The sequence below is a fragment of the Egretta garzetta genome, unplaced genomic scaffold, assembly GCF_000687185.1.
Source record: "Egretta garzetta isolate BGI_Z169 unplaced genomic scaffold, ASM68718v1 scaffold166, whole genome shotgun sequence".
NCBI lineage: Eukaryota > Metazoa > Chordata > Aves > Pelecaniformes > Ardeidae > Egretta > Egretta garzetta.
The window spans coordinates 724,823-744,478 of record NW_009260133.1 but is presented as its reverse complement, the minus strand read 5'-3'; the positions used below and the strand labels follow the sequence as shown (position 1 = coordinate 744,478).

Here is a 19,656-nt window from a genome sequence, read left to right as displayed (position 1 = left end):
CAGCAGAACCTGGAGAGATTTCATTGGTTAAACTTTGGGGTCAAAAATGAATATACACAAACTGAGGCTCTTGTCAAATCTCGGAGCTTTCCCATATTTAGGAAGATTCCATGAAAATGATAAATGGACACCTGACAAATGATGAATGAACACCTGACACGTGCCAAATTTTCCTTGCTCTAAATTGGTTAAAACTAGGGCTTTAAAAAAAAAAAAAGTCACCACTGTAGTGGTAATTTTTCTTCTTCAGCTCATTCTTGGTCACAGCTTAACTATTTTTTGGGGAACTTAAAAACAAACAAAACCCCTTCAGTGTGAGGCAGTATGGCAGTGTATGGCAGTGTTGCCATAAACTTCAGCTATAACAAGTGATTTTAATTAAATTATGAGCAACTCCAAACAGACTTCTGAAGGGAACATCAGGGAATATTAGTAGGATGTGCAACCAAGGTCTTTTGTGAACAAAGGGATTTTTTTTTCTATTTGTTCATGAAAATGAAGGGGTTTTTTAAAGTTTTAGATTCCTTTCCTCTCTGATCCAGAATGTAATTCTACTTTTCTCACCTTGTTGCTCTGCTTGATGCAGCAGGATGCCTCAGCCTGAAAGGCTGACAGGGAACTCTGAAGCTCTATGGGTCTTTGTATTTCTGTTGTACTGTCTGAAATAGAAAATACTGCATGCCTGTTCCTCCCTGTTGCACTGTTTATTTTATTCTGGCCCTATTAAGCAGTTATACTGTGTTCTTATTCTTATATTTCTTGTTCTTTCTTGGACTTCAGAGGGTTGGAAGGTGAAGGTCAAATTTAAAAGGTTTCCAATTATTTCTAGTTTTGCCTTCAGTTCTTCAGAAGACAATGTTCCCAACTTAACTCAGTTGCGAGCTGCTCATGTTTTTCATAAGTTTTCTGGGATGATATAATCATAGAATTTTTTAGGTTGGAAAAGAACTTTAAGATCAGAGAATCATAGAATGTTTTGGATTGGAAGGGATGTCTAGAAGTCATCTAGTCCAACCCCCCTGCAGTGAGCAGAGCCCCATCCAACCCATCATCAAGTCGAACTGTTAACCTAACACTGCCATCCCACAACTAAACCATGTCCCTAAGCACCTCGTCTGCCTGTCATTTAAATACCTCCAGGGATGGAGGCTCGACCACTTCCCTGGGCAGCCTGTTCCAATGCTTGACAAGCCTTTCAGTCAAAAATTTTTTCCCTAAAATAATAAAACAAGAAAAAAATTTACTCGAGTTTGATACTGACTAAGTAGAGGTTCTAGTCTAATTGGGGTTCGTGTTTCACCCTTTTGGGATTTCTTTGGTTGCCATTCTGGTATTTCTTTAATAGTTTTGTCAGGATGGGTGGTTTGAAGTTTTTGGCAGGTTCCTTTTTCGTGTGAAAATTTTCAGGGTTCTAGACACAATGTTCATGATCACTTCTGGTCAGAGGTAAAAAGTGAAGCAAAAATAATTTTTACAGTTTCAGATAGGTCTGGATGCTCAAAATAGAAGTGCAAATCTGACCAGTTCCTTTTAGGTAGTATAAGGTGCATTTCTTTTGATCTTTTTTTTCCATTTTTTAAAACACACCTGTACAATTATTTAAGAACAGCACCACAAACACAAATGTTCCCTGTCATCCCCCAAAACAAACTGAGAATGTTGTGGAACTGTGTGTTTTTCTCAGTCATATCATTACATAGATATATGAGCCCAGTTTTACAAAGGGCATATGTAGACTCAGAGAATAATTTAATTTGGAGGGCTTCTGGGAAAGTAATTCACAGTTCAGTCCCCTGCTCAAAGCAGGGCTTACATTAAAACTGGATTCTGTAACTGATCTAGGCAGTCTGTTCCAGTGATTAACCCCTCTTATTCTGGAATTTTTTCCCCTCATCTCCAACTGGAATGTTCCTTGTTGCTACTTCAGCCTGTTCCCTCTTCTCCTTTTGTATTACATCTCTGAGAATGCAGAGAATGTTGCCAAGTTTTGTTTAATCCCACTCCTTTTTACGTAGTGAAAGATGTTGCCACACAGCATTATACTCCTGAAATGAAGCACCGAGATCTTGGCAAACAGAATTCATAAGTCTGGTAAATCTTCATAAATCTTACAGAAATAGAAAAAAATCAATCCCAGGAATGGGATTTATAGTCGTGAGTAGAGGGACACTTAAGAGTCTAGCAAAACAGCAGGAAGAAAGGGATATGTGAAAACCTAGCTTTCATCCAGATGAATGCAGCCATGTTCTATCCCGAAAGATGCACCTCTGTATTTAGGCCACAAAAACCACTCTGAGCGTTAAAGTGTCTGTTACCTTGAGGTCTTACGCTCCCTCTTTAGAATGCAGATTTGAGACATAACTGATACAAGGGGCTATAATGTTTATTGATTGATCAGCGCACTACTAAACCAGTGGGCAGATTAATTAACTAATAAACATATCACTATGAATCACTTAGAGTTCTGTAATGCTTTGCACCATTTTTAATTGCATGCAATTACAGTTATATCACTTTAGTCTTAAAAATTGCACCCAAATATTATTGAATTATATTTCTATAACCCTTCACTTTAACCTCCCACACTACTTATTAACAAATTTGCAATTCTGTCACTCTTTAGCTTCTCACATCAAGTCTTTCAGAATTAGACACAGTGGAGAGTCCAGTGGGTTGCATTGAGGGGCTTCCCTCTGACATCCTGGCAGCCTCAATTAACGAAGCAGGTCAGCTTCATTATAGTCTGTGGGCATCTACATTCCTTCTGTCAAAAGATCTGCCCTCTCTTGTTCTTGAACTGCTTTTATAACTTGTTCATTATTTCTTTCATTTCTAGATCCTCTTTTTGCCACCCTTCTAGATCCGTTTCTCTGCCCAGTCTCCTTTCAAATAAACAAGCTGCCCCTTAATTACTCTTTTCCAATTGGTCCAATTTGCTACTTCCATTCCCAGATTTCTTATTTCTAAAACCATGTCCTAGGTAATCTTGGCCTTAAATGTTATTACTGAAGTTGTTACTTAGGTACTGATGGACTTGCAAGATTCTGTCCCTGCAAAAGATGCCAAATACTCCCTTTCAGTTATCTGCTTAATAGCAATTACATATTCTTTATTTTATATGCTTTCTAAGACATGTCAGTCTGCTTCAGCCTGTTTTCCTCTACCCGGTTTTGATTAAGTATGCTTTATCTCTATTCCACTTAGCTCTTTCTTGGTTTATATGCAAGTGGCACACATACCAGGGCAAGGACCATACAGTTATGTGCTTTTTCTCAGTCTGGTTTTTGCTTGCTCAGTATATGACTTGTCAGGCAGCGGCGAGGGCCAGCTGGTCCCTAAGGGAAGGAGAGCCTGGAGCTGAGCATAACAAGGCTGACAGAGGCAATGGCCTCACCAGAAAGGGCTCAGTCCCTCCCCAGCCCCTTCCAGGAATGGGGGATGCTCTTAGGTCCCTTCCAGTACTTTCTCTCCCATAGATGTTCCATCAAAAATCACCAGCCTTGGAATCTGCTGATAATCTCCCCATCTTCTGCAGAGACCCTGTCTTGTTATGGGCTCCAGTACTCAGAACCTCTTGCTCACAATTTCATTCCTTCTTCAGATTAGAACCAGATACTTTTCTGATCTTTGAAAAGATGAGCAGAAGAGAAAAAGCTGATTAAATTTAACAGTATTAAACATTAACTCAAATTTAAATGGTGTTTTTTCAGTTATATCTTGTGTATATGTTTGGAACTTTAGTATTATTTATTTGTGATCAATTCTGATAGATATTATAACTTTTATGAGTTAAACTTTTAGAAGACTTATTAAAATGTGTTTCTTTCTGTTTCTTTTAGTATCTCCTGAAGCAATTGGATTCCTGTCTGCTGTTGGAGTGTTCATTATTCTCATGTTGCTACTTTTCCTGTATATTAATAAGAAGATGTGTTTTGAAAATGTTAGTGGTTTCCCAGATCTTGATTCAGGATACACTACAAGAAAGAATTCACAAGATAAACTTTGTAAGTATTTGAAATAGAGCATACTAAACTTAATTATAAGAATGCACATTTTCACAAGGATGTGTAGAAATACACAAATAATCACTTAAGTGATTAAAACACACAATGCTGACTTCCCCCGTGACTGTGCAGTATGTGGAAACAAAGAGACCTTTGTGTTCACAAGCCACAGAAATTCAACAGCTATATAATCAAAGAGTTGACATTTACTTATGGGAAGATACTTCTCTTGCACTATGAGAATACTCTTGAATGTATTTTATATGTTCCATAATCGTGTGTAATTAAATTTTCTCAAGTAAATTTATGAATGGGTTTATTGGGTTTTCACTCAGCCTATTAAAATCCTTCACCAACCTTTTGGAGAAGGTCTTGCATTTGCTCAACTGGAAAACAATTTGAAAGAATTAAAACATTAGAAAGTAAAGACATCTTCTCTCTGACTAACACATTATTTCTACACTTTTTTTAATAGAACAAGGTCTTTAAAGATAATGTGACATGAAAAAAAATAGACCTTGAAAAAGATGTTGAGGGTTGGTAAAATAACCCCTTTCTACTTTGGGGCTGTGGAAATTGAATGGGCTTTGTTGACTGACTTGAGAGGAAGAGGCAGGCACCAGAGAACAGAATGGTAAATTTGAGAAGTCTTGTTCCTTTCTACCTCTTTAAAAAGTGCAGCTAAATTTTTATTTTCAATTTTCTTGGAGACAGAAAAAGTTCTCCCCCCTAGAAATTAAATCCGTCATCTTAACTTTCTTTTTGCTGCAAAACAAGTCTTCATGTTCTGAAATATCTTACCTTATGTAAAAGTCAACAAATATTTTGGGGTGAAGAAGTCTCCATGGTGCGTGTTTCTGTGCAACTATTATGTTAAAAGCTTGTTTTAGTATGGCATTGATAAAAGGGCATAATTTAAATGTCTTACAACTTCTTCTTTGCAGGCTAGAATAAAAAACCCATATTGCTACCTCACACAGTTGCCTTATTTTTGAAAATAATGAATTTTATTATGGCTAGTTGATGCTGCAGTTGATGAAAGACTATGGTTTTGCTGGTTGATTGTGGCTTCATTTCAAGATATTTGCTTAGCTGCTTTCTTATTATTTTCAATGCCTATTGAATGGAAAGAGCAAAGCTGCAACTTCCCCTGGTAAATCTATTGAGTTTGAGATAGCAAAAGCAAATAGCCCTGAAATTGCACTTGGAGAAATGGAGTTGATCTGTTTGTGAAACGGAGGATCTTTCTGAATTAAAAGTTGTTGCTGAATAGGTTGGACAAATGGCGTTTTTCAGAAACCTCCACCAGAACCTGAGCCTCCCCTCAGTGTCTTCTCTGGTTGACACGCTTAGCAGTGCTGTGGATGATCTGACCAGTGCTGTTGGAGAAGTTGGCTACAGTGTAGCTGATTCAGTAACAGAACAAGTAACAAGCATGATAAATGGCTTTCGTGCGGAAGATGAGAGCTCCAAAATACAGAATGATAAACCTGTGCAGGAGAGAGAGGAGCATAGACCATCATTAACTCGTTTTCAGGAAATTAATATGAAAATGAAGAGAGATACTGCAGAACATACAGAGACTCATTATTCTAATTCATTAGATGTAAAAAAAGATACAAGTCAAGATGGAGTATCTGACCACGTTGTGGACAAAAACCAGTGCCAGTTAAAAGGCAGAGATAGTAATAATCATTTAAGTGACACAGAAGTACCTCAGGATTTGAAGAATGTGGGAGGACTTTTTAAAAGGGAAGCAGTAGGAGGAAATGCGTGTTTTGTAAATGATAAGTTCTTGAAGGATAGTAACCTGAAAAGTAATAAATTTACAGTGGAGCAATCTATTGAGGAACAAGATAATTGTCTACGTGCAGTATCAGATAATTCTAAGAATCACTTGCATAGAAAAATCAAACCACGATCACCTGGAGTTGATCTGAAGGACTCCGAAGAAGTGTACAGTATGAAGGTTCCCCAAGATTCAGAAACAAAACTTGTTGAAGTAGAGAACCAAAAATTATCAGACACGAGCTTGAAGACACACAATGACCATCCCAATTGCATTAAGGAAATCAAAGAAAAGAAATCTGAAGCCTTTTGTGACAGAAAAGGAAAATTCATATCAAAGGATGAAGACAATGTGTCAACTACGATTGCAAAAGCGGATAAAAAGAAAAACTCAAAGAAATCAGAAAAGAAGTCAAGAGAGCTATGTAATAAGAAGACAGCAGGAAAAGGTGAGGAATCCATCAGCAAACTGCGTTCTTCAGCCTTTCCTGAAACTTACAATACTTCCTACTTTTTTCACCTAATTTACACATTTAATAATAGCGTTGCCTGTGGATGAAAGTAGGTCTGTGTTGTCAGTGCTTCATTCTCTAATTATGTTGGTATTTCTTGGAAGTTAACTACTTTTTAAAGTATTACTGAAAGGAACCAATTAATAAATGCCTTTCCTGTGTTCTAACTTTTTCTATATACAGGTTTTCTTGCCTTCTCTGCAGTGCCTTGTGTAGTTTCTGTTGAAAACTATGAATTAATTAATACTGGAAATTAACACTTGTTCTGTGAAAGTGGTTTTTATTTTGTGTATTTTAAAAACATTGCATAAAATGTGATGATAAAGATACTAAAGAAAAAAATAACTTATGTTACATTTACATTATAGTAGTTCTTCAGAATGTGTTTCTGGGATATATAAGATAGTAATTTCAAGACACAAAACTCAATGACAAGTGGCAATTAAGTGATTTTAAGTATAGAAAGAACTGAATGAGGCTTGTCTTAAATTTGTAGTCTTGCAATGAAAACCTATGTATTGTTGATACGGATGCTGCGTGTGCCATCTTCAACATCCAGTCTTAAACAGTATGACAATGAGATTGCAGTAATAGTTTGTGAGTAAGAAGTAAAACCTTGCATTTTTACACAATTGTTTTGCAGGCTGCGTCGTGAATTTCTAGAAAGCAACACAGGCTTTTCTGGAAATGCTGTTTCTGTAGAAAAATGAATGATTTTGTAATAGAAAACAGTTGTGGGGTTTTTTTCCCAGTGTGCATGTTTTCCCTTATCTGAAAATTTCAGTTATTAATTTTGGGGTTTGTTTTTTGTTTTGGTTTGGTTTTTTTTAATTTGGTTTAGGGCGTGGTTTCTATGTTTGTATGGTAAACTATGATCTTATCTGTTATTTATTCATGTAATACAGTATTTGTAAAGTATATTCTCTGTCAAAAATGGCATTTTAGGTCCCATATGAATAGCTTTCAACGTGACCTGTGTTAGCCAAATAAAGGGAAGTTTTTAATAAGAACATGAATTCTCTTAGGCAAGTTTCCAACTAACATATAAAAATCAAAAGAGAAGTGGCAAGGAGAGGCATAAAACCCTGAGCATTTTTTTTAATGTGCAGGAAGCTATTATTTCCCAAGAAAATGAAAGAGGTCTGTATTGTTAATTTTAAAAATGTTTGCATGGATAGTTTGTGTTTTAACTTTAATGAGGTTTTTAAGTCCTCTGAAGAAGTCTTGTTTCATGACTTGTCATAATAGTATACATCCTCATTCTTTTTCTTTCATGTTAGGAACTGGAGAAAAAATAATCTGGTATCACTGAGAACTTCTGGATGCTTACAAACATAGTGTATGATTAGAGGCATAACTTTCAGCACTTCTTTCAAACGTGTTGCTACCATGTTTTGTACTCTTCTATCTTTATACTTCATGCAGACTGATTAATGAACCTAATTTCATATTGTAAATACATTTCTTGTAATGATAAATGATGCATCTAATACTGAAGTCTGTCTCTATATGTTAGTCCTGGTATGCCCTGCTTTAATTATAGTTGTAGAAATCTGTAGAAATTTCCTAGGTGGCAGGTTTCAACCTGTTGAGGGCCATGTGAGATACAAAATTTTACTCAGTGTACCAGCAAAGGAGGCTCTGTTTTCTGGGCAGCCTTTTGTAGTGAGTCTGCTAGCCAGAATGTATCTTGCTTGCTGTGATATTCTCAACAAGTGATCAGTGAAATTGAACTTGCTTATAGCCATCCATACAATGGGAAGAACTGTATCTGTCAGACTTGAATTAAAATTGATAGCCTGGAGTTGAAAGATGTAGTTGCTCATTAGCAGTCTTATAAGGCACCAGTTTTCCTATAAATACTAAATTAAGATTTATGTACACATTGCACGTAGAACTGATAGCACCATCTGCAGTTAAGGTTTTCTGACATTTTCCTTTTCAAGACCTTATTTTCAGTTGCTTATAACTGTGTGACAAATTTGAAATATTTGGGATTAAATTTGGCATGCTTTCTGTCTGAGATTTTTTTTTTTTAAGCTATAGTTTAAAATCTTTAGCTGTTTCCAGGAATAGAGTATGAGGAAAACATGCTGGTTATCTGTGCAAAAAATAAGTAGATTTCATATCCGCTTCACTAAGATGCTTTGTCACCTTTGTATATTGGAGTACATATTTGAAATGTGGGAGAGCACTTTTCCCATGTCAGAGATGCCCATGTTCTTCCATGAAAAAAACATGTAAGCTTGACCAAGTTACAAATAATTGGAAAATTTTCCTTTGGAAAAGGCATAGCAAACAGTTCTTATAATTTGCTTGTTAAATTCACTGACCATCCCATTTGCACTCATATGCTTCACTGTAGGGGTTGAAGAACAGAGCAGGTTTTATCCTGCTTTTGATACTTACGGTTACTGAAGGACACTGGAAGTTTGAATGGAAGAATTGAAAATAAGCATGACTTAACTTCCTGAACAAATGTGACGTGATGCAAGTGATAGACTGGGATATGAAGTAGGATGGGTGACAGCTGTGGAGAGGCCTGATAATATTACGTGAAGATGGAGAGACTAAGGGTGAAAGACTAAGGTTACATAAGTAGTTGGTTAGGTGCAAGTAAAGAGAATTTGGCATTGACTAGCCAAGGACAATAAAGAGGAAATCCCCATGAGACCAAAACTGGGTGCTTGGAGCAGGAACCTGGAGTATGGAGCCGGGAGACAGGAACTTAGGATAAGATTCTACTCATATAAATGTAACTTTGCAAAAGATGTCTTACCTAAACTTGTAGCATAGACTTTTCTGTATGAGTACCAGGGAATCACTTCTATGGGAAGTGATTTTACTCATCTACTCTAGAGGCTTACCTAAAAGTGGGAAGGAAGGACCTGTGTAGTAGGAAGAGGCAAACGCTTGTCTATGAAAGCAGCCTAGATGGCTGGCATAATTTGAGTTACCCAAAATTCAGCCATTTAAAATTAAAGTAAGTTGAATCCCTCTTTTAGTCAGAATACCCAGGCCAGAGGAGTGAGACTGGCTGGGCACAAAGACATGGGAGTGGAAATGCAGAACTAGAGCTAGGACAGGGACTAGGAGGAGGGCATAAAAGCAGGGAGGGGAGAAGCAGTTGAGCATGGCTGGATAGCGTGTTCAACAATATTCCCTTGCAGGCAGAATCAGGAGCTGAAAAACAGTGTTATTGGGCACCTCAGACTCTGCTCTAATGGAAATTCATTGGCAAATCATATACTATAGGCTCACTCACAGAGTAGTGGTAATGCTGACCTTTATTGACTTTACATGAATTCTTTTAATGCCTATTAGAGTTTGAGATCTACAGAATCTCTGCATGGCATGTTAAGTTTGGACAAAATCCATGTGAGCTTTGGAAAAAGGGGGGGGAAAGCTTTCCTTTTACATAAAAATGCAGCTAATCTTTGATTTGTGGGAGGAAGTCATACTTGAGATGCAGTTGGGAAAAGTTGGTCACAGGAGTGGGCATTATAGAGGAACTGGTATAAAAGAATTAACTAGATAGTTCTGTGCAATTTTTGCTGTTGCCAGATGTTTGCAATGAGAATCTGCATTAATTTCAGTTATTGAACAAGGGGCTGTTTATTCCAAGTTAAACAAAATTGTGCATGCAAACATCTTTCACTAGCTTTTTCCCATTTGTTATTGTGAGTTTAAGCACCACTGACATAAATATCCTAAGACGATTTTGTTGTAGGCTTCTCTTTGTAAATCAGTTTAATTTCTACATTATACTGCATGCTCACAGCAAAAACTCATCTGGGAATGGAGGATCAGGAGCTGCCTTTTGGATATGTTAGATATCCGAATGTAATATTGCAGCAGTGTTGGATTTACTTTACATAAATTATTTTGAGCATTTTCTTACTTAATTAAGGGTTTCAGGAACTTCAGTGTGTGCTGCCTTACATAAATGGATCGATTTTCTGTTGAATAAGTTTTAGAATGTTTTGTTGGGGCTTAATGATCTTTCAGTTTTTCTAGAAAATAAAAATAGCTCTCACCAATTACAAAATCACATAATACTTATAATTACAACAGGATGATATTTTTATACAGAAATTTTAATTGAAATGGCTTAAATACCTTCAGTGATAACCTCTTATGGTTATTTTCTTGTATTCTATTTTGAGCTGTAGTCGATTTGCTTTATTTTATTCAAACAGACAACTCTTATATGAGTAAAGACCAGCATGGTTCATCATCTGAGAGTGAAGATGAAGCACTGGGTAAATATCATGAGGCCTTGTCTAGAACCCAGAGTTCCAGGCTGCCAGTGGTGGATGGCAGACAGCAAAAAAACTATATATGGGAAACCAGACAAAAATATAGTCCCCTGTCTGCTGAATATGATGGATACAGTAGTGAAGCCTCAATAGATGAAGGTAAGAGTGATTTAAAAGCATTCCTTTTATTTCAAATTTCAGAATTATGTTCTGGATAAGTAAGTCCTAGAAGAGGACAGCTTGACTTGCAAATAGTCAATGGCTACAAGGAATATCCAGATACCTTGTACATTTGTGCATGCTCAAAAAAAAAGGCACAGTCTTGTGCCCATTCTTCTGGAAATACTGCAAATGATATGATATTTTTGTTATATTAAGATCCATACAATTTTATCATGAGTCATTTTATTTTGGGGGGAATTTAAACTTTTTATTTAGGAAGGAAACATGGCAACTCTTGATGAATTCTGTGGTATTATAAATACAAAGAAGACCTGCTATTCCTCTATTGATAAGCTGTTATAAGAGCAAAGTAAAATGAAATTGGTTATTTGTTATGGTGCATATGGTCATTGCAGTGTGCGTTACTGGAATGTTCTGTATCTTTTCTTATCCTGAAATCACCAAAATTACTATAAAGATTAGGTTAATGTAATTTTTCCATGGAGTTAAAAGTTGGATGTAAACAATAGATGTCTTCTTTTGTGGTATATATTTCTTGACTTTAAGTTAGGGTGACAACCTGATATAGAGGCTGAGAATTCTGCTGTCAATATTTTGTCAATATGCTTTTTGTGCTTGAAAATAGCTGTATGTGAGAACTGTGTCCATAACCGTTTTCTAGCATGAAAAGTGCACTTTGGTTGAAGTTACATAAAAGTCAGATTCTAATATAGTTGCTGTGCTGTATTAAGATATTTGTTGGTCTTCCTTAATATGCTAAAATGCAAAGGTTTTTTAGAGATTGATATTTTCTAATAAAAAATGGGTACATGTAATCAAAAGATGTCTGTCCTTAAATGTTCTATACAGTCCAGAAATGCTTGAAAAAAATTTAAATTTTATATGATGTACTTCGATAACCTAAAAGTCTGTTTGCCACTGAAATGTGGAATTAGTGCATGCTCATTCATGATTCCAAGTTAAGACACAAAGGACATGAAAGCCATAACTGAAGTGAGTTACAGAATAAGAGGATTATTTTCTGATCATCGGAAATTTTGGTTCTTTCCTTTGCTGCTAAATTGTAGGGAGGCTAGGAGCCTGAGTTCCAGCAGACAGGGAAGAGATGCAGAGGTGAGATCAGGTGGTAAGAATCGATCCTTGGACACTGTGATGGAGAAGGACAACAAGAAAGCGGGACAGTAAAAGTATTATGTTCGTTTTTAATATCTACTGAGGTCTATCAACAGCGTTGGTGGGGGAAATATGAAAGATAAGATGCTGAATTTTTGTATGGCTCATGTCACCGTTGGGAAAGAATGGTGTTGTATATTAACAGGAGATGGAAAACTCAATTGTATTTATGAGCAAATAATACCAGATACAAATTATAAAACACGACTACTTTCAGATACTGAGAATGATGTATTTGTCTTTTCTCAAACTATTGAGGCTGCTTGTTGAAATAATCGTAGAATAATTCATGTTGGTAGGAACATGTGACATTCCTTTTTTATTTTACAGTTCAGATTTTTTTATCCTACCTAGCTATCTTCTCAGTGAAAAGTTCTCAGTTCATCTGAGCTTTTTACTTTGGCTTTGTAAGACTTAAGCCCCAAAAGCTTTTTTTTAGCCTGTATCCATTTTTGGGGTTTGTTTTTTTTTTTTAATAATTGTCTTACATCCTCTCAGACCATAAAAATTTATAGTCACTGACTTTCATCCTCTTCTGGGGAATGAGAACTCCAGTCTGGAAATCTATATCATGTTTAGAATCCAAGACAAAACAACCCTGTTGGCGAGTCCGAGTATGGCATCAAGAAAGTTACAAATGTTTTGCCCTCCTCCTTTTCCATTTTTTCATCTATTGCTAAAGATACCTGTCACCAGCTGCTATCCCTTCTCAACATTCCTTCCATTCAGGAAGCTGGCTGGACGTAAAAACCATTTATATATATGCACACATATATTCACTCTAAAATTACTATGCAAATTGAATTTATTATAGTGAAAGAACATTCAGGGTTTGGAAAAAAAAATTTAAAGCAAAAACTATCAAAACTTTCTAACTTAGAAAGCTGTAAGTTTGTAACCACATACTTCTTGCAGAAAAGCTTTAATACTGTCAGTATTTTGCTTTTGCTGCTGCCTGTGAGAACATTCTCTTCCCATATTTTACAAAGAGTGGAGAATCAGCAGTGTTATTTATTTGATAGCCTGCAATCTTTCTGCAATTTTCTGCAAAATGCTTGCAAATTAGAGTGATTTTGTCTCATTTTTGTAATCCATTAATCTCAACAAAATTATGTTCAATAGTATTAAAGAGTTTTGTAGCGTTGGATATGGCAACAGATCAAGAACCCAGTATTTTTCACTTTTCAGTGACCTGAAGGTGGCACACTAGAATAATTAGTGTTACTACTTTTTATGTTTTTCCTAAATTATTTCAAACATAAAAGAATCTCTGTACAGTGATAAAAATGTGTTTGAATAGAGGAAAAGAGAGAGTATGCCTTGTTATGTTAGGATCATTACAGAGGGAAAGCTGTCCAGCCTAGAACTTTGGTGAAAAGAGAAGGTGGAAACCATATGAAGAAAGCCTGCAGTCAAAAATAAGTGAGAGACTCGCTATCACTACCAAACAGTTCATATGTGTTCACAGAAACAGTTCACTGAACAGAGGAGGTTAAAAATCTGATTCCAAGTGGAGACTATCAGCATTCTAGATGCTTCAGTGTAATTTAAAGAAACCTCAAAGCTTTACTGTTCCTTAAACCTGAAAAATAAATCTGTAGAAGACTTGATGCCATAGAAATCCTGAAATTTTTCATTAACAATTGTTTTTTGACTGTTGAATTATTTTTGTAAGTGTAAAGAGAAATGATAGAACCATTTATTGATTCTTTGTAGTGGAGGGGGAGCAAGCAATGCGTTCTTATGTACTTTATTTAATATGAGAAACAATTGTCAATATATTTGACTTTGTGCTTCTGTTTCCTCATATGTACTTTATCATTTCTACTTCTAAGATTTAAACATCTCAGCTGTACTTCCAGCTTAAGGCACCACTCAGTCCGTATGTTGAGCAGGGCTTGATAGTGTTAGAGTGATGAGAGGAGAGAATTCATTTTTGTCTCATCACTGTTTCCTCCCTGCTCACTGACAGTAAACCAGCGTCTGATGATACCATTAAAAATTCCATCAGAGGTAGAGTAATATGAGCAATTAAAATGATATTTCATTTTCAGAAAATTCTGTGTTATTTTCTCTTCAGCAGTTAATCTCTATCACATGTTGTGTCTTGCAACAGCATGCTGTGTGTTTTCAAAGGAGTCAATAAACAGTTTTACTAATAACTGTTTACGCTGCACTCTAATCTTCACTTTTAAAATTTGTTTGTTTAGATGTGTCTGCATGTAACTGTGCACACAAAATTGCACAAGACAAAAATATAATCTTTTCTTTATTAATACATCCTGTAAGCTTTGCTTGCATTGCTAAAAACATGTATAATATTAATATGTTTGCATTACTAAGACCATCAAAATTTCTGATCATATTATTTTAAGGTTCACTTATGATCAATTACATAATTAGTTTACTATATTATTTTCTGGCTGCATGCCTCTAAAAATGTTTTATTCTGAAGCCTGAAAATGTGTGTGGCATGTTTTCACATCATTCTTTTCTCCTCTAGATGGCCATATTAATCTTTCTTTTCAGCATATTTATGTAGAACTGACATGCAATTTCGTATAATGTTTTTAATAGTTAAATGAAGGAAGCAACATATTCTGTTAGCCTTATTGGTGTGTTTTGATGATGGAATGATGGAATGTTGTAATAGCACTTCAGTTTGTTCTATAAAATTTAGGTTTTTAAATTTTGGTTCACACATACCTGCTTATGACCAGTGTCTGATACACTTTATATATTTGTATAGCATATTTGATGTGCTTAGACTTTGATGAGTTACATATTTTAAATGAAAAAAGAAATAATATTGTGCTTAAATGGAAGAATTTCTAAATATGTAACTTTTGCAATGAGCTCCTCATGGACAGGCTTAATTCCAGAGTACGTCTAAAGGAAAATCTAGTTCATTAGAAATTCAAGATGATGACAAATGTCATCATCAAAAGTAAAATGATGCAGAATGGCAAAGTAAATGGTACAGATGGCAAAGTAAAATGGTACAGAAGATAGGTTTACACCTGAAATTTCCAACTCTTGCACAAATGACTCAAAACTGTTAATCACAGAAAAGAGAAACCAATATAACTACAGTATTTCTTGATACCTATGTGTGGTCCTAAGGCGTAATGGAGTCAGCTCAAAGTTTGAAATTTTATTTTTGCCAATAATATTCTTTGTGCTCTTTCTCATGCTATCCAGTTAAGTATGTGTACTTACTGAAGTGACCTTTTCCCCTTTTCCCTGATACATATCCTGATATAACTTCCTTTTCCTGTGCATCCTACTTCTTGTATTATTCCCTACCTTTTCAAATGCTCTTATTACCCTGTTGAATATATAGAATTGCCTTTATCTGCTCCAATTATTTGTAATATTTTGGAAGAGGGATTAATATAGGCTATGATATTACACATCTGTTTCAGAAAGTAAAGAACACAAATAAGGGAAAAAAAACCCACAAAAAAAAGCAGAAATAACACCACATGATGTTTCTGATAACAGGGAGACTATGAATTGAAATAGTGATCTAAATAAGGAAGCGTACAAACTTTAAATTTTAAAATTGGCATTATTCATTGTCTTTGGTAATTGGAATTATTTTTTAGTATCTGTATTGGTTGTGATCCTAAATGGACCATGCTTTCTTAATAACTTCAATTTCAAAAAGAAGTACAATATGACATTAAATAAGCCTTTTAGTCTCCTGTAGTGGCTACTTCCTGAACTTTAAAAACTCAAGCGTTATACAGGCAAGTTGTTGTGTCTTTGTCATATCTGTAAGGTTCTTGGGAAGTACAATATATTTTCTTTAAGGAAGCAGTCCCTTAAATTCCTAAAAATGGAAGTTTTAAAACTAAGAAATGTTAGGGTCAATGTATTGAAATTAGAGTTTTGCAGGCAGATGTCAAAAGCTGCATGTTCTTCTTTGCTTTTGAAGTTCTTCTTTGCTTTTGAAATCAAGATTCTCTGAATCCCTTGAGATGAGAAAGGTAGAAGAGGGAAAGAAAACATTCTGGTTTTTTATATTTAATTTGTGATGTTCTTAAAAGCATGTCTTGCCCAAATCACCTCTTTAACAGCAGTGTAAAGTTCCAGATTACCAAGCAAGCAAGGGGAATTGATACCAATTCTGAGGCAAAGTGACAGCATGATGGAAAAAGTAGTAAGCTTACTTGCTTACTTACTGTACTTAGGTGTACTTTATTTAGCTATGGTTTATCAGCTCAGTATAACCACAGGTTCCATCTCCAGCCTATTTTAAAGTCTTTTTCGAACTTCTCAGTTGATAAAGCCCGACGGCTGAAGACATGTTTGTTCAGAGGCTGTTCTGAGATTGGCCCAAGTGCCTTACATTTCACAAGGTTTTTTGGAAACATATGGAAGCACTAAAAGACTGCAGTGAGAAAACATAAGTTCTTTTAAATGAGAATCTGCTGCTCTAGCAGGCATATGCTACTGGATTTTATCCATCTTTTCCATATTGTGAAGGTAGACTATGATGTTATTTTTGTAGTTTATCTTCTCCACTTTTATTCTCCTCTAGGCTTTCGGCACTTTATGTTGATGTGTCTGTTGGACATATGTTTGCCTTGCTCCTCAGTGTCAATCTTCGCACGTGAAGGCGACTGTTCTTCTGGAATCTCTTGGATCTGATTCTTTATGCAGTTTTTTGCCTTTTCTTTATCTCTTGTTAGCTTTCATGACTTGGGAAAAGTCTCTTCACTGAACTACTTGAAGTATATATAGAGATTTTCTTTCAGTACCTTCCCAACGTAAACACCAAAAGCTCTTTCATAAGCACCTCAAATATGGTATACAGGTGAATCTCCCCCGTTTGTTAAAGCAGTCTGGGGGAGTCTTCCTCAGTAAATACTTTCCATAGAGCAGGATCCCGCTGCTTCAGTGTTGTCAAGCTAGGGTGAAAGCCACTGGACAGGCTGAGGGAGGAAGAATGGATCCCTCAGTGAATCCCATGATAATCATATTTTTTTCCAGTTTAGTTTCTATCGTTATTCTTTGCATATAAGGAGATCTGTATTCAAGCCAAGTGTGAATGAGGACTTACTGTTTTGAAATTATGGAGTGAGGGTCTCAATATGGTAGTATCATGTTCAGCAAAATAAGGCCACAAAGTTCTCTCAGAATTGGCCTGTCTATCTGTACGTTTCAGGTGCTAAGAATTACAGACAAAGAAGATGGCTTACATGAAATAAGAATGATGAACTAGTATTCAGACTGGAAGACTGAAAGCTTAGTTGGACACCAGATCATAACTTAAATAGTTATTTCTCTTTTTCCTCTAATGTGCTTTAAAGAAATTAATTAGGAATGCAATGGAAAGAATATTCAGGCCACCCATTTTTCTCTGATATGTCTTATCACATTACCTATGAGATTTCTCTGGTATAATACCTATTGGAAGAAAATACTTTTTGGCCTGCAGCTTTGGATAGACCTAGGGCTTCAAATAAGTACGTTCATCAAGATACTTTGAAAGGGTCTTCAGTAAAGTTACTTAAGACAAGTCTTAAGTAATCTTCAGAGCAGTGTTTCCCAAATGTATTTTGAATCCCAATGTATTTTGAAGTCTGAGTCATGTTGCAGCTATGAGATATTACAAATATTCATACTTGTGTACCTCAGCTGATAGTGTACTATCAATCAATATCATTCTTGATGCACTTATTAGAGATTTGTGGGAGAGTAAAAGGAGGTTATTTAATTATAGTATTTCTTTGGTTGATTCATCTTCCTTATGCTTGTTTTCTGCTATGTGGGCAGCTACACTTGACACTTATTGTAAGAGTAACTTAAAATCTTTGTGTAGTACAGGAGAAAGTGCAGTGATGCAATACTAATGATACAGAGTTCTGATCCCTGATTATGTGTGTCTGTCTCCTATTTAATGGTGTTCCAAGCCCTTAAAAATTGGAGAAAGATGATTTCTTGTGGTTTTGAAGCCTCTGGGGAGCGTGGCAGTTCAATCCATAGCTATATCAAAGGAATGTTGTAGGGATAGTTCTGTGTAGTACAAAAGATATTTTTCCAATTCAAGCATCTGCAGAATACTGTCCAGAGCTGACTTGATTTGCATTGCTTAAGTAGGTTCTTAGTGCATTATGACAGTCCTATTATTCTTCTATAACAGTGGAAGACAATTACATAATTTCCATTTGAAATTCTGATGCATGTTTCCCAAAAATATAGTCAACTGGGCACTGCAGAGACTGAGGTGATTTGAAGATTAACCTTTGCTCTGTCTTTTGTTCAGTTTTACAGAGTTTAGATCTTTTTTTCTTCCCAATAAAGCATTATCCTTTGTCTTTTGAAAAGTTCCTGATAGCAAGAAACTTTTCATGTAAGTAATTAATGTATTAGGCTATGATTATGTTGTGGTTATGGTTCTTTACCTGCATGAATGCCAGACAAGCATAGTGTTTACAGTGTCTGGAGACCTGGAATGGACAAAATTCACAGATAGGGGTAGAAAGTACATGTGTAATTAGTACTTTTCTTGTCATTTTCTTGAGCAATATTACGGAGGTGGCAAGACGTAAACATGGGATTTAAATGCAAAGATGATCTGTGTTTGAGTTTAAGCACAATTTGGAAGAGAATGGAATTACACTGAGAACTTCCGAGTTGAAAACCCAGATAGATGATATCAAACTTGTGCACAATAAATATCTTGTCAACCAAAGGAAAAACGTGAAAGTGCTTGGTAGAATGAATTTGAATAACTCTGAAATCATTGATTTACCCTGTGATTAGCAGCAGAGATGCTGAAAGAAGATGATATTAAAGCATGCATGTCATCTACTGCTGAGAGAAAATGAGTAACAAAACTCAAAGTTGGTGATTATAAGATTCTCAACAGAAAAATTCCTTTTCTAGCTAGACCAACTCCAAAGAGGAGGAAGAACTGTCCTCCAATGGGAAAGGGCTTTTTTTTTTTCCTGATATGCACAAGTGAGCAAAGCAATCTCACAAATTAGGTTCCTCCTGCCAGCATTTTAAAGTCTTTGAAGAGATACCCTTTGCATTGATGTGAAGGCTTTGAAGAAAGTCACCCTTAGCAATGTGATGTCTCTGAAGTGATGTAAATCATACATTAATAATTACAGGAAAGTTTCCATTTTATTGTAAACTTATTATTTTAATAAGTGTCTCGTCTATCTGAACCTTGGTTTTATGAAAGGATCAAGTTCTGTCATTAACTTGGAAAAGTTTGTGTATATACTTGTGGCTGCAATAGTTACTTGTGGCATTGTATTTGATGTAGATGTTCCACATTAATAAAATGTAGAACTCATTTGTGATATAAACACAAGGGGTAATACTATATCAGCAAAAAAGATCACTTCCTTGATGAACCTAATGTTTTTGCTGATTCTGAGAGTACACATTGAATCATAGAATCATAGAATGTTTTGGGTTGGAAGGGACCCCTAGAGGTCATCTAGTCTAACCCCCCTGCAGGAGCAGGGACACCACTAACTAGATCAGGTTGCTCAGAGCCCCGTCCAACCTGGTCTTGAATGTTTCCAGGGATGGAGCCTCCACTACCTCTCTGGGCAACCTGTTCCAGTGTTTCACCACCCTCATTGTAAAGAATTTCTTCCTTATATCTAGTCTAAACCTACCCTGGTTTAGTTTAAACCCATTACCCCTTGTCCTGTCACAGCTGGCCCTACTAAAAAGATTTTCCCCATCTTTCCTATAGGCCCCCTTTAG

At 35.9% G+C, this 19,656-nt stretch overlaps 1 protein-coding gene across 2 annotated transcripts in view; it reads left to right on the top strand.

Moving 5' to 3' along the window:
- Positions 1-3,877: 3,877 nt before the first annotated feature.
- SYT14 (synaptotagmin 14) overlaps positions 3,878-19,656 on the top strand; it is a 59,165-nt gene continuing 43,386 nt past the window's right edge. For both annotated transcript variants that reach the window (XM_009641583.2, XM_009641582.2), the window contains exons 1-2: positions 3,878-4,004; positions 10,504-10,722. In XM_009641583.2, the coding sequence (XP_009639878.1) occupies positions 3,893-4,004; positions 10,504-10,722 (331 nt within the window). In that variant the 5' untranslated portion in view covers positions 3,878-3,892. The remainder of the gene's footprint in view (positions 4,005-10,503; positions 10,723-19,656) is intronic.